This window comes from Necator americanus, chromosome X (assembly GCF_031761385.1).
Source record: "Necator americanus strain Aroian chromosome X, whole genome shotgun sequence".
NCBI classification, from domain to species: Eukaryota; Metazoa; Nematoda; class Chromadorea; order Rhabditida; family Ancylostomatidae; genus Necator; species Necator americanus.
In genome coordinates this window covers 458,215-471,820 of record NC_087376.1, presented here as the reverse complement: position 1 = coordinate 471,820, position 13,606 = coordinate 458,215, and the positions used below count along the sequence as shown (strand labels likewise).

Genomic DNA, 13,606 nt, shown 5'->3' with positions numbered 1-13,606 from the left:
GCCATTTGAATCGCATCTTCTTAGAGGGTTAGGTAGAAGAAAATATGTCAGTGGAAGAGCGGGGGGGGGGGTTCTATCTGTTATATGATATTGTTATGATCTTGCTGTTGACCAGCTCAGCATCGTTTCACAGTAATCTTCGCATAACGATGTGATTCAACTCAGAACACAATGGAACATGTTATTGGCGCATGATGCGTTTAGCAATGAAAGGGGAAAACAAAGTAATAACTGCATAGGCCCACATTTCACAAATGAGAAGTCATCGCCGAGCAAAGTGATAAAATAACCATACCACGCAGAAATGAAGCACATTTGTTCCACGGGAGCGGACCTAAACAGGCACCCTATACTCTTCTCATGATCTTATACAGTACTTGGTCGCTCGCTTCCTGGTTTCTCCGTGCATTCCATTTTGTCGTTGACTCCGTATTGCGGCAAGAGAGCCAACAGATCAGTTGAACAATGGTAGACGCCCTTATGCAGTGGATCAGATCCGACTGATTTTAGTTGATTATCTGCTGTCGGATCAACACATTACTGCAGCTGCAGAATTGCTGCTGTTCTACAAGTCAATAGGAACAAGTGAGTATCGTTAAAAACCCACAACTTCTGTGACAACATATCTTTTGACAATGTGGCTGGCAAGGATGGTCGGTAATTGCGGTGTGCAGCAGTTAATCATAGTCATAGTAACTTTAGCCCAGGCATCGTAGGTCAAGCATCAAGCGTTAGGAGGTTTAGCTGCGATACAGGCTAAAGCCACTAAGGTCTAAGCCCTGATATCAGAACTTAATTTAAGCTTCGTGCACGGGTCTTCCCTTACCTCAACTAGACTACTGCCGAAATATCTGAACAGACAGTGGTGAAATGCTCCATATACGACTTTCAACAAACCTCGAGAGTTCCCCTTCTTCAGGGCCTGAAAGGGTTTCACGTTTGATTTCACCTTTTGAGGCTTTTAAAAAATTGAACTTGCAAGTTCCAAATTCCAAATAATGTCAGGAAAAGTTAGTTTAAGTCAGAAGGAAATTTTTAAGCACTAACAATCTAACACATTTTATAGTTGGAGTAAGAGTAAGTGGTCATTATTTAAGGTTCATTCCTCATAAAGTCTTACTCTTTCCATTATCTTCTACTTGCCACCTAGCGAGCAATAGCTTCATATATCTCCATATTCAACAATACTACAACCAACCGATACTCCCAAACACACCCGTACAGTCGGCACAGTAATGACTATCTCCGAGTTCGTGCCCTCGTGAATAAACCATGCTCTTACGAGACATATTTCGAACTTAATTAGACGATCCGTAGAGGAAAGAAGCAATCGAATGAGAAAAAAAAGTAGCTTAATTATTTGTAAACCAGTCTGGAGAACCGAACACCACTGATCAATGAAAATTAATAACAGTGGCATTTTCTGTAAAACTAGAACTGGGTTTTCCTAACAACGCTTTCTTTTTTTTTTAATAAATTTAAAATCGAAAGCGTTTTTTTTTTCCAAACGAGTCAGTTTTACATTTGGAAGAACGTTAAAAATTCGGTTTCAAACACTCCTTCGATACCAATATAACATCGACACAATTTGAAAGTATTAGTTGAAGTATTTGATTTCCTTCTGTTTCCTCAACAGTTATCACAGATTGATGTTTTGCCGTAAAATGACGTGAACATCATCGTTCTGATAAAAAATAACGTTCCACGTTAGATCATGTAAACTGCTGGCTACTATTTAATCAAACGTTTGTATGGGTGTTTCCACTTTCTGAAGAAGGCATGCTTATAACGTGACGCAAATGTGCATGGAAACAGACGCGCGAAGGAACCATAGAGGTGAAAGGCAATACGCGTCCGTTGGACCCGTCTTCCTTCCTTTTTAGAATTTCGTTCCATATATAACAGAACTCACACACACACGCGCACACAGAGAATAAGCCCGTTATTATATATCATCATCTTAGAATATCAAGGAGTGAAACAAGGATTCAATTAGGAAATAAGGACCTGAATAAGAAGTAAGGAACGAACAAAAATATCCAAATATTTGAAACTTCACCTGTAGCGCCGCACTTTGAAACCTACCCATAATTCAATACCACTGTTCTTCATCCTTGTGAATTTGAAGAGTCAATTACTGCTGGAAGTTCAAACCTCACCGCTAAAACCTTATCCCCCTTGCGCTGCCGCGTAAGCGACCAGGAACGTGAGATGGGTGTAGCATAAGGTAGCAATGGTCTGCTGATGCTACAACTGCTGTCCAACTGGTCATCGTAACCAGCCGCTTCCTTACGGATAACTTGTCGCACAAGGTGTTCCTAACGATACGCACCCAACAAAACAGCCTATACAGTCAGCTCTAATAGAACGAAAACATTTCAGAGTAATTTCGGCGTTGAAGCCACAGCCACCGCCGATCACGCCTCTGCACCTTTTGCTAACAAAAAGTGAACATTCAATGTATAACAATAGCAACAAACAATTCGAAGACACTTAGAAGGGCGAGGTCACACCACTATTTGTGTACGGCCAATTTCTGCGCTCCAGCAACAAGATCGCCGTGACGCAACCGCTCCACCCGTAAAGGTATCTCGGACGGGAGGGGTGCCGGCACACATCAATGAGTGGGGGCCTTCACTGTTTCTCAAAGATTTACATGTATTTTACTTATTTCTACGCCTTCTTATTAAATTCTAGCTTGTTTTGTTTTTTTTTTAGATACCAAGCAGTGAGCCTGTCATTTGTATTGTACGACTGTGCAACCAGTCCACCACAAGATTCGTATTTGGTGCTTCCACGCTCTAAAAAAGAGCGCTGCAACCCATTTTATCTGCCTCAAGCTCTATTTTCTAAACCGGCGTTCCATGTTCCCATGTGCCGGAGTGGAGTATGGTCTTTTTATTTGAGAAAAAACAACAAGAAACCACATTTTCCTATTACTTGTTGGAGGTTTGAGACATCTTGAACATCCCCATGGTCCTCTTTCGAACATGCGAATAGGACTCTGCAAAGATTCATAAGGAAATGTCCTTAGCGTCCTTATTTGTATGAGTTTCCATGGCAAAACTCTATCTTACATTGAAGAGCCTGCTTACCTGACCTGACTTGTTTGTTTGATAGTAAATGATGAAACACGACTAGACAAAAGTGGGTTTTTGTCATTTCTGTAAACTCTAACGGAAACCGCCTTGATTACTGTATCCTTTTGTGCTGGTCGCAAGGACAACGGTGAGACTAGGATCCGCCTCTGAGCGAAGCCATCTTGTTGGATGCAGTGCAGTGAAGCGCCATTTCTCAATCTATATCCATATGAATGATATTGGTGTACAGCTGAACTTCTTTTCCGGGGTATTCTAAATGTCCTCATACTACATGCACATACTTGAGGTACAATTTGAACGTATGCACGTAACTATGTTCTTATTTCTGGAAGTATAGCCGGGTCAATACGACATGAAACACGAGTGTAGTTGATGTGTATTTGCGTACGCGCTCGAAACGGCGCTGTGGAGGCAGCAGTGGGAACCGAGGTGGGCCTGTCGCCAACTGCAGCGATGGGTGATGCCAGCAAGGATTTCACCACGCTCCTAACCACTACGTTCCACCGAAGCGCCTCGAAGGAAGCCGCGTACGCAATTGCGTACGTGTTTCATGTCGTTTTGACCCTACTATAAATAACTAAATCAATCGGGGCCCTAAGACGTAAGCATAGTTGTAGGCTATCTGTGACATGAAAGCTAAAGTTACTAAGAGAGAAAAGAAATGTAGATTTCCCAGAAATAAGGGCGCAATTGGGTGTCCCCTCTCCCCTGCTACATTTTCCCCGTCCGCTATAACGATTAGGTGGCTTCTCATGCAGCAGTGGCATCAGCATTTCGCTAGAATGTTGAAATCTTTGTGTGCTTTTGATGGAAAATGAGATTCCCTGGAGAAAATGAGCAATTGATAGGCCAAGAAGGATAGCTTGTAATCACTTTGGTCACCTTGACTCCCCTTATTCTTCGAACTGATCGAGCATGCGCTAGTAATCCTTCCATTTATCCCGATCGCATGCCAGAGTCGCCCAATGGTTTCTCCTTTTGCTTGGAACACGAAGAGCATCGAATTTTCTTTTCAAGGACTTTGTGAAGAAGTCTAACCATCGGGTCGGCGGTCTTCCTGTAGTGCGCTTAATATCGGGGGGGGGGGGGGGGGGGGGCGTCTCTGAACCTCCTAGTGGGACCCAGTCGCTCACGACTCTGGTCCAACGGTTGTCGTTGAAGCGCATCACATGTCCGTCCAACTTTATTCTGCTGTACTTGGCAGATGTGACGGCGTCTCTGAACCTCGATAGCTGACGTAGCACAGAACTTCGAATACCGTCTCTCACTTGCATGAAGCGGAATGCTCCTAGCGGGATACGTTCAATGACGCTCACCGCATTTTCTTCCTGCTTGCGAAGAGCCCAGGTTTCTGAGGCAGAGGTCAGAGCAGGGAGTAAAGTAGTGTTGAAGAGGTGAGCCTGGAGCCAGGTGTTCCTGGTCTTCTTCACTACATCCTCGATGCTCTTATACGGTGATGATGTTGAAAGAAGAAAGTAGACTGACTTCATCACGTGCTACGATTACGAACTAATAGTGCTTAGTTCTTAAAGGCATCACCCCACGAATCGGAGGTGGTGCAGATTTCAGGTGGAGTATTCGTATACGGGATTGGAGACTATGGAGAGGGGGGTGATTTCGTCCATTTCTTCCTAATTGCCGTAAAAAACGGCCCGGAAGATGCGGCGCCGCACAAGGCTGGCGCGCTCCAGTCGAATTTCCTGTACAAAATAGTGCGCCAAAACGCTTGAAGCCGTATCTTCCGGGCCGTTTTTTTACGTGGACGGAATCACTCTCCCCCCTCTCCGTAGTCTCCCATCCCGTATACGAATACTCCACCTGAAATCCGTACCACCTCAGATCAGTGGGGTGATGCCTTTAATGCACTTCGTACTTTATTCGATTTCTTTCTTTGTAATTAGTAACGTCTTTTACTGCATGTCCCGTGTTCACTTTTAGTTGAGGTCCTTCCGCATTGGTATAAACGACGCACTACAGTAAATTTGTGTATTAATGTCCCTTTCTAACAACGAAAATGAGGCTATAACAACTTACATTTCAGAAACAGGAAGCTTTCAGAGTATAACCAGAGTTATAGTGACTAAAACGCATGTTTCAGTCATATTTGCTAACGGTCCTTATATTCGAAATTTTGATTTTCTTATTTTCCTTGTATTCTCGTCTTGTATGCCTTGTATTTGCTTGGAAGTAGGCAGTCGTAATTCCATGTTTGAATTTCGCAGCACGTTAGCATTGGTCCAAAGGGCGGAGCCTCCCGCAGCTAGGTGTAAGTTTAGTTACGAGTCATGAAACACGCTCATACTTGGTGATCTACACCTACAACCCTCTCTTTTCGTGGAAAGTTCCCAACATCGTCAATTTCCTGATATAATGACCTCAAATGAGATCTTTAAAGAATACCTGCTTTTGTCACCTGTTTTTCTTTGCTTCTGCCGTCGCAATTTCTCGGGTACACAATTTCTTATTCGCCAATTCGAAAAGATAGTTCTGCTTCCTAAGATTATGTGCTAATATGATAGTATTCTGCGCTTATACGATTGCACTAATCTGATTTTGTTCAGGAATTCTCTGTTAACAATTTAGTGATGGAGATCGTGATTGATGGTCTCTACTAGTATGAAGTTTCCCTTTGTATTCTGGTTAATCTATAGTACATCAGTGCTTGTCTCTGCTAAATCATCGGCGTAAGTCTCTTTTTCCCCTCGAAGTTCCTTTCTCGAGATTTAAGATGGAGGGCTTGCGAAGATGCCAATAATGTAGGGATGTATGATTGTCAAGTACACTGTGTGAGGCATTCAAGCCACTAAAATACAGTACGGCCGCAGATTTTGTTTCGGCGGTCACGTTGGTGCAGAGCAGCCTCGGCGCAGGCTTTACTATTCGCAATTGTGAGGACATGTAAAGTTTTGTCCTTGCTTTATTTTCTGTCGTTTCTTCAATGTCGTTCCTCTCAAAAGTTTAGCTTCACCTTTGGTACACTATTGCTCCTTTTCAAATTTATTGCTACGTCGCTTACATTAAAGAGATGTCTTCCTTCTACAAATTCCTGTGGTTTTCCCTACTCGTATTACTACTCGCATTTCAGCTTCTCTCGTTTCTTCAGAGTCGTTCCTTACATCAGTCTATCTTTACTTCCGATCCATTACTGCTCTTTATTCAAGTTTATTGCTAAGTTGCTTACATGGAGGTGTGTTTCTTCTATAAACTCATGTTGTTTTCTGTTCATGTGCGGTTTTCAGTTTCCATCGTTTCTTTAGAGTCGCTCTTCACGTCATTGTAGTCGTTGTTCGTAGTTTATACGTTATTGCCCTTTATTCAGGTTCTCACTGCTACGCTGGTACTCAACCGCGCAACATAAGAAACACACCTCTTAAATATAGGCAACGTAGAAATGAGCTTGAATAAGGAACGGTAATGTATGTTATGAAAGTAAAGTTACATTTACGTAAAGAACAACTCTGAAATGCGTACCCGAAGAAAAAAGAACGGGAGCTTGTAGAAGAAACACATTTCTTTAATATAAGCAAGGTAGCAATAAGTTTGAAAATGAGCAATAGATTACCAAAAGCGAACCAGGACTTGAGAAAAATGACATTGAAGGAGCGACAGAAAATAAAGCAAGAACAAAAGTTTACATGTCCTCACAATTGCGAATAGTAAGCAGTAAGTCTGCGCCGAGGTTGCTCTGCTCCAATGTGGCCTGCCGCAACGCGGCCGCCGAGAAAAATCTGCGACCGTACCGTATTTTGGTGGCTTGTGTGTGGCATTCTTTGTTTTTGAACCCTTCTTGTTTGAAATCTCTTCCAAACGTGAAGTAATGGTCTAAGACCATATTCGTACCACAGACCTTGCAAAAGTAAGATGTCTTATTATGTGATCGCTGTGCAGAGAACTATACATAATCACAAAGAATTATAAGCCTACGTGTGAAATGTATTAAGTGTATTACTTGATTGCCACCTGAGAGCCCGATGAAGGAGAATGCCCTTGGTCTCTTTTCTAGATGTGTTCAATGACCTTTCTGCTATTCTCGGTTAGTTATCTACTTTCTCAACAGTTTTTGTGCGTATCTTCTTGATTTGCAAATGTTACTTTTTTCTGTAGAGGGATAGAACAGGCCGCTCGATTTCTTCCCCAGGTTTCGTGCTGAAGAGTTTCTCTTGCAAATATCTAAAAGCTGTTGTTCCTCTGTTATTTGGATTGATCCCCAGCCGATTGTATTAATGAGTGTACCTGGGTCGGTGTATCAGTGGCTAACTTATACCTGGAAAGAGGTAATCGAAAATGGGCGTCGCTCAACAGTCATTTAGTTTTCACTGTATGAGACGTTCCTCGTACTTTTTTTAATTTGGGGAAAGTGAGTTCGCACAGATCGATGGGGGAATTTTTTTTTGTTTTTTTTTTCGTTTGTTGATGTATGTCTTCTTTCATTAGTGAATGTATGGACACTCAGTGGCGCGCTTATTTTCCGACCTTCTAACTTACTTTTTTCTCTTAGTAATTTTTGTTTACATGTCATAGATCCTCTGAAACTAATGCTTAGGTCTTAGGGCCCCGATTGATTTGATTATTTACTTCAAGAAATGAGGAATTTTATCGAAGGGACTTCACCAATCGTCGCTTTTTGCTGTAAAGTATAGACTTTTAATTACTTCTTCATTACAGCTTTCCTTCACTGCATCTGCAGTTTATTGCATTTGTATTATAGTGAAGTTAAAAGAACATGAAGCACGATGCAGTTGTGTAAGCAGCTGTGCTCGAACCAGTGCGGTGGAGACGGCGATTGGAATTAAAGGCATCACTCCACGAATCTGAGGTGGTACGGGTTTCAGGTGGAGTATTCGTATACCGGAAAGTAGATTGTGGAGAGGGAGCGATCCCGTCCATTTTTCTTAATTGCCGTAAAAAATGGCCTCGGGCGTCCCGGCGCGCTATTTTCAACAAGGAGTTCGACTGGAGCGCGCCAGCCTTGTACGGCACCGCATTTTCCGAGCTATTTTTTACGGCAATTAAGAAGAAATGCACGGAATCATCCCCCCATCTCTATAATCTACTATCCCGTATACGAATACTTCACCTGAAATCCGTACCACGTCAGATTCGTGGAGTGATGCCCCGAAGGTGGGAATATTGCGCATGTGAAGCGATGGGTGTGATTGCGAGGACTCCGCCACGACCCTTACTGCTACGCTCCACCGCGCTGCTTCGAGCACAGCGACATACCCTACTGCACCGTACTTCATGTCATTTCGACCCTACTATACATTTACCATTTGTTACTTGTTATTTTTGCGTTTGAGAGGTTTGAGATTGCCAGAGAAGACAAATTAGGGTTATTTGAAAGAAGGTGAAGTTTTCGCATAATTTGGTCTACCTTTATCTCAAAGTCAAATTTTCAGTGCTCCTTTTGTTCTACTTCCGTCTTCATTTCGCGTCAATGCTTCTAACACTATTGTTGTAGCTCCTCTAAAGGTGAGATTATAACAGAAGATAGGGAAACTCAAGAGAAAGAAGTGCCTTCCAGGGAAAGCATGAAAATGTAGATATTCTTATCACTGTCACGGGATATATGAATGCTAAGAGCTCCCTTATATTCACTAAAAAATACTCAGCGAGGAAGACAGGTAGGCAACACTTTGTTCTCCTTCTTATTTGTTTCGAAATGTTGCGAGTTTGCTCAGCACTCCGAAAGTCTTTGAGCAGTCTTGGACATCATGTTCCTGTTTCGAAGTGAAACTTTTTTTGGTTCTTGCTCCGGTTACAACGACTTCACCTCTGGTTTTTTTGGTAAAGGAATTAGTTTGCAGTTAAGATTCCTGCGAAGTAAGTGTCAAGCCAAGCAACCCATTTCGGTAGCAAGGTGACTATGATTATCTGACTTCACAACTTCTTGTATACTGCTTACATTCTTGTAATTGGTTCCCTGAATCGATTTATTTATGAAATATTAAATCAAATCATTAACCTTTCTTGGTATCGTTGAATTTCAAAAACGATTCTCGAAAGAAACAGTACAATTGCACCCTGGAACTGTGAAGCAGATTTAGTTACATTTGTAAGATAAACAGTAGCCTTCATTTGACTTTTCGTGCCTGAAAAAGTTTAAAAGGAAAAAATAAAGCAGCATTACAGCTTTGCGACTTTAGGATTCATTCAAACAGCTGATTTAAGATCATCTCAAGCAGATTTAATTGTTTTGGGAGGTGTTTAAGTAACACTATTGTAGACAATGCAAGTGTCGGCCCGAATAGGAAACTAACTTTTTTTGGGATAAAGAGAGCACTGATGTTCAAAATGTCCGCCCCACTCTTATTTTTCTCGAAAGTCTTCCTTCCTATTTTGTGTTTAATTTGAATATTTAGCACAGTCAAAAATATTCTGTGGATATCCTGTCATGTCATATATCAGTTCTTGTGGAAGCTTTGAGGCTGACATCTGACTGAAGTGCAGTAACGGTTAGTTAAGGATCGTCAAATGTACAAGTCTTGGTGAGCCAAGACCGCTGTACGGTAAACGTAGAGATAAAGGGTGATTGTCGATGATATCTGACGAGCCGGCAGAGAGTAAGAGAGGTACAAGGCTAATTGTTGTGGACTTACAACCAATGCTCCCTGAGACAGCCAAATTCTGATCAATCCCCACTCTTTGAATCTGGTGAACTCTGATATGGATGTTGTCTGCTATTCAAAAAGATTGACAACGTCCGATTCAAGTTCAATTTAACTAGAATTACTGTAAACATACAACGAATCAGTTCAAATAAGACGTTTGCTGCATGAATGACACGGAAATTTTGAAAAAAAGGGCTAGGGATGTAGCAGTTTCTACAGCTACCCTTCGAGTCTTTTTTCCATATTGCTGCGCACAATATGGGTGCAGTGTGGCAACTGAGCTCTATTAACATGGTGAAAAGTGGCATAGTTAAGCAGTTGTTGGTAGTCGGGTAAAGACTGCTCCAATGGAAAGGCACGTCTGGAGTTACAACTGCGCCGTAATACCGTAGCGACTCATTTCAAATAATTTGTTATGTCTAAAGCAATGCAGTGAGGTTGCTGTATTCAGGAAATGTTTTGTCACTTCAATTGTGTGAAAACATCATTTGTTGAAGGAGAGATGTAAGGAGCTAAATTGTGTCATTTTTGAGGTCCCACATTTTAAAAGTGGAACCGTTTAAGCGATCATTAAACCACAAATTATTGTGTAAGCTCATAGTTGTGGATGCAGCGCATCATGAAACTGACGATGTTGGGCCTGTGCGGGCAAATACAGAATTCATGGTGTGGGAATTAGAGGTAGGTATCACGAATCTGATGTGATGAGGGAATCAGGAGTTAAGATAGTGATGGCATCGTAGATTACGGGATTCGAGGTGGTTCCGCTCATCTCTTTTTTAGTCGTTGTAAAAAAACGGCGTGGAAGACACCTTTTTTAACTACAATTTCAATTGCAACGTGCCACCCTTGTGCACCCACTGCATCCAAGTGCGAGAGGGCAAAGATCAGGGGTGATTTCTCACCATATTATTCAAGTGAAAGCAATGAATAAGGTGCTGAAACGACCGGAAGGTCGGATAGAGGAGCGCTCCAACGTATCTCTTAGCAACTAAAGCGGTTCCCACGCAGATTTTTACGACCATTAGAGGTAGATGATAGAACCATTCCGGATCCCGTAATCTTCAGCCCCTACATCTCTAGCTTATCCCACGGATTCCCTCACCACGTCAGATTCGTGATATGTTGCCTTTAAGCGGGGTCCTGTTCATACTAATGTGCACCCCGAACTCTAGATTTGGCCACAGAGATCTCAACATCGTCTGTTTTGTGACACGATGCCTTGAATGAGGAACGTTGATAAGGCGACCCGATGGGTTTGGGAGACTCTTCATCACATTGTAACGATAGAAACTGTTTCACAACCGACTTTTTGATGAGAAGAAGAAAGGAGCGACCAACGTAGCACAGGTGAAAATTGATTTGAACTCTTTAAATGCATCACCCCACGAATCTGGGGTGGTGCGGGTTTCAGGTGGGTTATGCCTATACGGAGTCGTAGATTATGGAGAGGAGGATGATTCCGTCCACTTCTTCCTAATTGCAGTAAAAAACGGCCCAGAAGATACGGCTTCGAGCATTCAGGCGCGCTGTTTTCTACGACGAGTTCGATTGGAGCGCGCCGGCCTTGTGTACGCGCCGCATTTTCCGAGCCGTTTTTTTTACGGCATTCAGGAAAAAATGGACGGAATCATCCTCCTCTCCATAATCTACGACCCCTATAACTCTCCACCTGAAATCCGTACTACTCCAGATTCGTGGGGTGATGTCTTTAACATATACATAGGAGTCCAGATATTAGAACTGCATATTCTATCAGAACAGTCGTTTCACTGAGTCATTTACCACAAATATTCGACTCTAAATTGAAAAGTCGGGAATTAGTCCCTGCAATTTTTGTGTGAGATGAAAAAAGTGGCAGCAGAATTTCTACGAAATGCTCATTATCGATACGATTGATAGTTTATGTGTAGTCTATGTATTTTTATCACCCTTCATGTGAGTGCTCTAATAATTCCTTTTGAGTTGCGGTTGAGTTTTCTTTGAAGATTTATTTTTACATTACAGGTGCTCCCCATTCCGCCTCTTTTGACATTACTAACATTATGGAGAAGGCACAAGTAACTGTGAATGTCCAAGGTCACAAAACATTTGAGTGTGAAGTTGGAGTTAAGCCGAACCTCGCTGCTATACATATTCACACGGACAAGCCCACCTATTATTCCGGCGAAACTGGTACGTTTTTATCAGTAAACTTACTGGATAATCTTTCCTGTCTTCAAGATATCAAGTAATCAGATGCACGGGTTTTCGTATCGTGCCTCATCATCTTTCCTTTACCGCATCTTTGGGCAATAGTAAACTCGTCCTTTTTACGATCATGCTGTCTATAGAAAGTCGTCGATTGACAGTGCGCGCTTCTTACCAGCGCGTGGAGAAGTCTGTGGACATCCATAGACAATGGCACAGAGAGAATCCGCCATCGCGGCATGAATGGTTGTGGGAGAATCCGGCGAGTTCCTAGTATTCTCACTTTCACTGCGATCATAACAGTCTCCTCATAATTCTAAAAGCCAAGGTGAGAGAATGGATTACTTTATCAAATGAATTATTTGCTGAAAACGACCAGGAGGTTTCTGTAATATTAGTAGTGGAGTATTCCATGTTGTGCTGACAACAGTGTTGTGATGTCCGCATAGTTTCGGCGACGTCGTGGAGTGTCCACCATCATTCTGACGAATGACGTTATGGAGCGTTCTGCTCTCTGTTCTCTTTTCGGTCGTCAAGTGCTCTCCTACTATGTTTCAACTGGAGAACAAATGGGAATTCGCGTCTATCAAAATTGCTCTTAAACATTTGTTTCGCCGATGACATCGGTTTCTTACCGAATTGTCGTAACGGTGAAACAAACATGATGGTCATGAAACTGATAGAAACAGAAAAGAGGGTATGACCACGAGTAAACAACAGACCTGAAACAAATAGAAGGATCATATATTACGTAGAAAGAGTTTTGTGAGAAAGGAGAAGTAAAAATCAAAGTCCTTCAAATAATGAGGATTTTACCGTCCATATATCTCTATTCCGCTCATCTCGTTGTGGAGCGTTGCAATAGATGGTGTCGTACAAAACAACATTCTGGAGTAATGCAGAGAGAGATGAGCGGAACTACCCCCGTCTCCATAATCTAAGACCCGTATGCGGATACTTCACCTGAAATTCGCACCACCTCAGATTCGTGGTACGCTGCCTTTAACATGGAGAATGAATTTAAGACAGAACTAAAGAGGGGATAAATACAACGTAAGCATCACTAGCTCCAGCCAGAAAAGCTACCGACAAACTGTCTAGTCCTTTGCACTCTCCTCTTCGACTCTACAGTTCTGCCGCTACGGAGGAAAGAAGAGGGCAAGCACTGCTGTCAGGTCTGCGCACTAATTTACCCCTAAACTGCGCTGGAAATGTCTTCTTTAGTGTAATTGGTGCATTCAACATTAGGACTGTTTTCGCGGTTCCGAATTCAGAGTGATTCCTTGTCTTCTTGACGCCGGACATGCTGGAAGTCATGCACTGGTGAGCTGCTCCCGTAGTGAAAAGAAACAACGCTATCTGGGTTATTTTCCTTAACGAAGGATACTCCGTAGGATTAAGTTCGACGGAATCACATGTGGAAGGTGCATGGTGGAAATCGCGAAAGTTATTGGCGTTTGATGTGAACCACAGTATTCACTTTAATCGTTTTTGACAAAGCGCACTTGGAGGAAATGCACTGCTCCTAAGAACTAACACTGAGTGACTGACCAGATAAAAACTCAGCTGGAATACGAGTTTCTCCAATTTTGGTTTTGTCCTCTACTTCTTCTATAGCAAAAGATACTCCGTAGGTGACCTCTCATGTGAAAACTAAAGCGAGAAAACGAAATACTTTTTAGGCGAAAAGTACCGAAAAATAAG

General features: G+C 42.3%; 2 protein-coding genes across 4 annotated transcripts in view; one reads left to right on the top strand and one right to left on the bottom strand.

The window, feature by feature from the left end:
- Positions 1–4,021: 4,021 nt before the first annotated feature.
- RB195_021087 (uncharacterized protein) lies at positions 4,022–4,591 on the bottom strand (the record flags this gene model as incomplete). The annotated part of the gene is made up of 1 exon (XM_064207643.1): positions 4,022–4,591. One exon carries the CDS (start codon positions 4,589–4,591, stop codon positions 4,022–4,024), a length of 570 nt encoding a protein of 189 aa, XP_064063524.1.
- Positions 4,592–5,702: 1,111 nt separating this feature from the next.
- RB195_021086 (uncharacterized protein) overlaps positions 5,703–13,606 on the top strand; it is a gene marked incomplete at both ends in the record, with an annotated part of 54,555 nt that continues 46,651 nt past the window's right edge. For 2 of the 3 annotated variants that reach the window (XM_064207641.1, XM_064207642.1), the window contains 4 exons: positions 5,718–5,785; positions 8,501–8,573; positions 8,626–8,725; positions 11,720–11,887. In XM_064207641.1, coding sequence (XP_064063519.1) covers positions 5,718–5,785; positions 8,501–8,573; positions 8,626–8,725; positions 11,720–11,887 — 409 coding nt within the window. Of the gene's footprint in view, positions 5,786–8,500; positions 8,574–8,625; positions 8,726–11,719; positions 11,888–13,606 lie in introns of all 3 variants that reach the window. The other variant, XM_064207638.1, reaches the window with a different exon arrangement.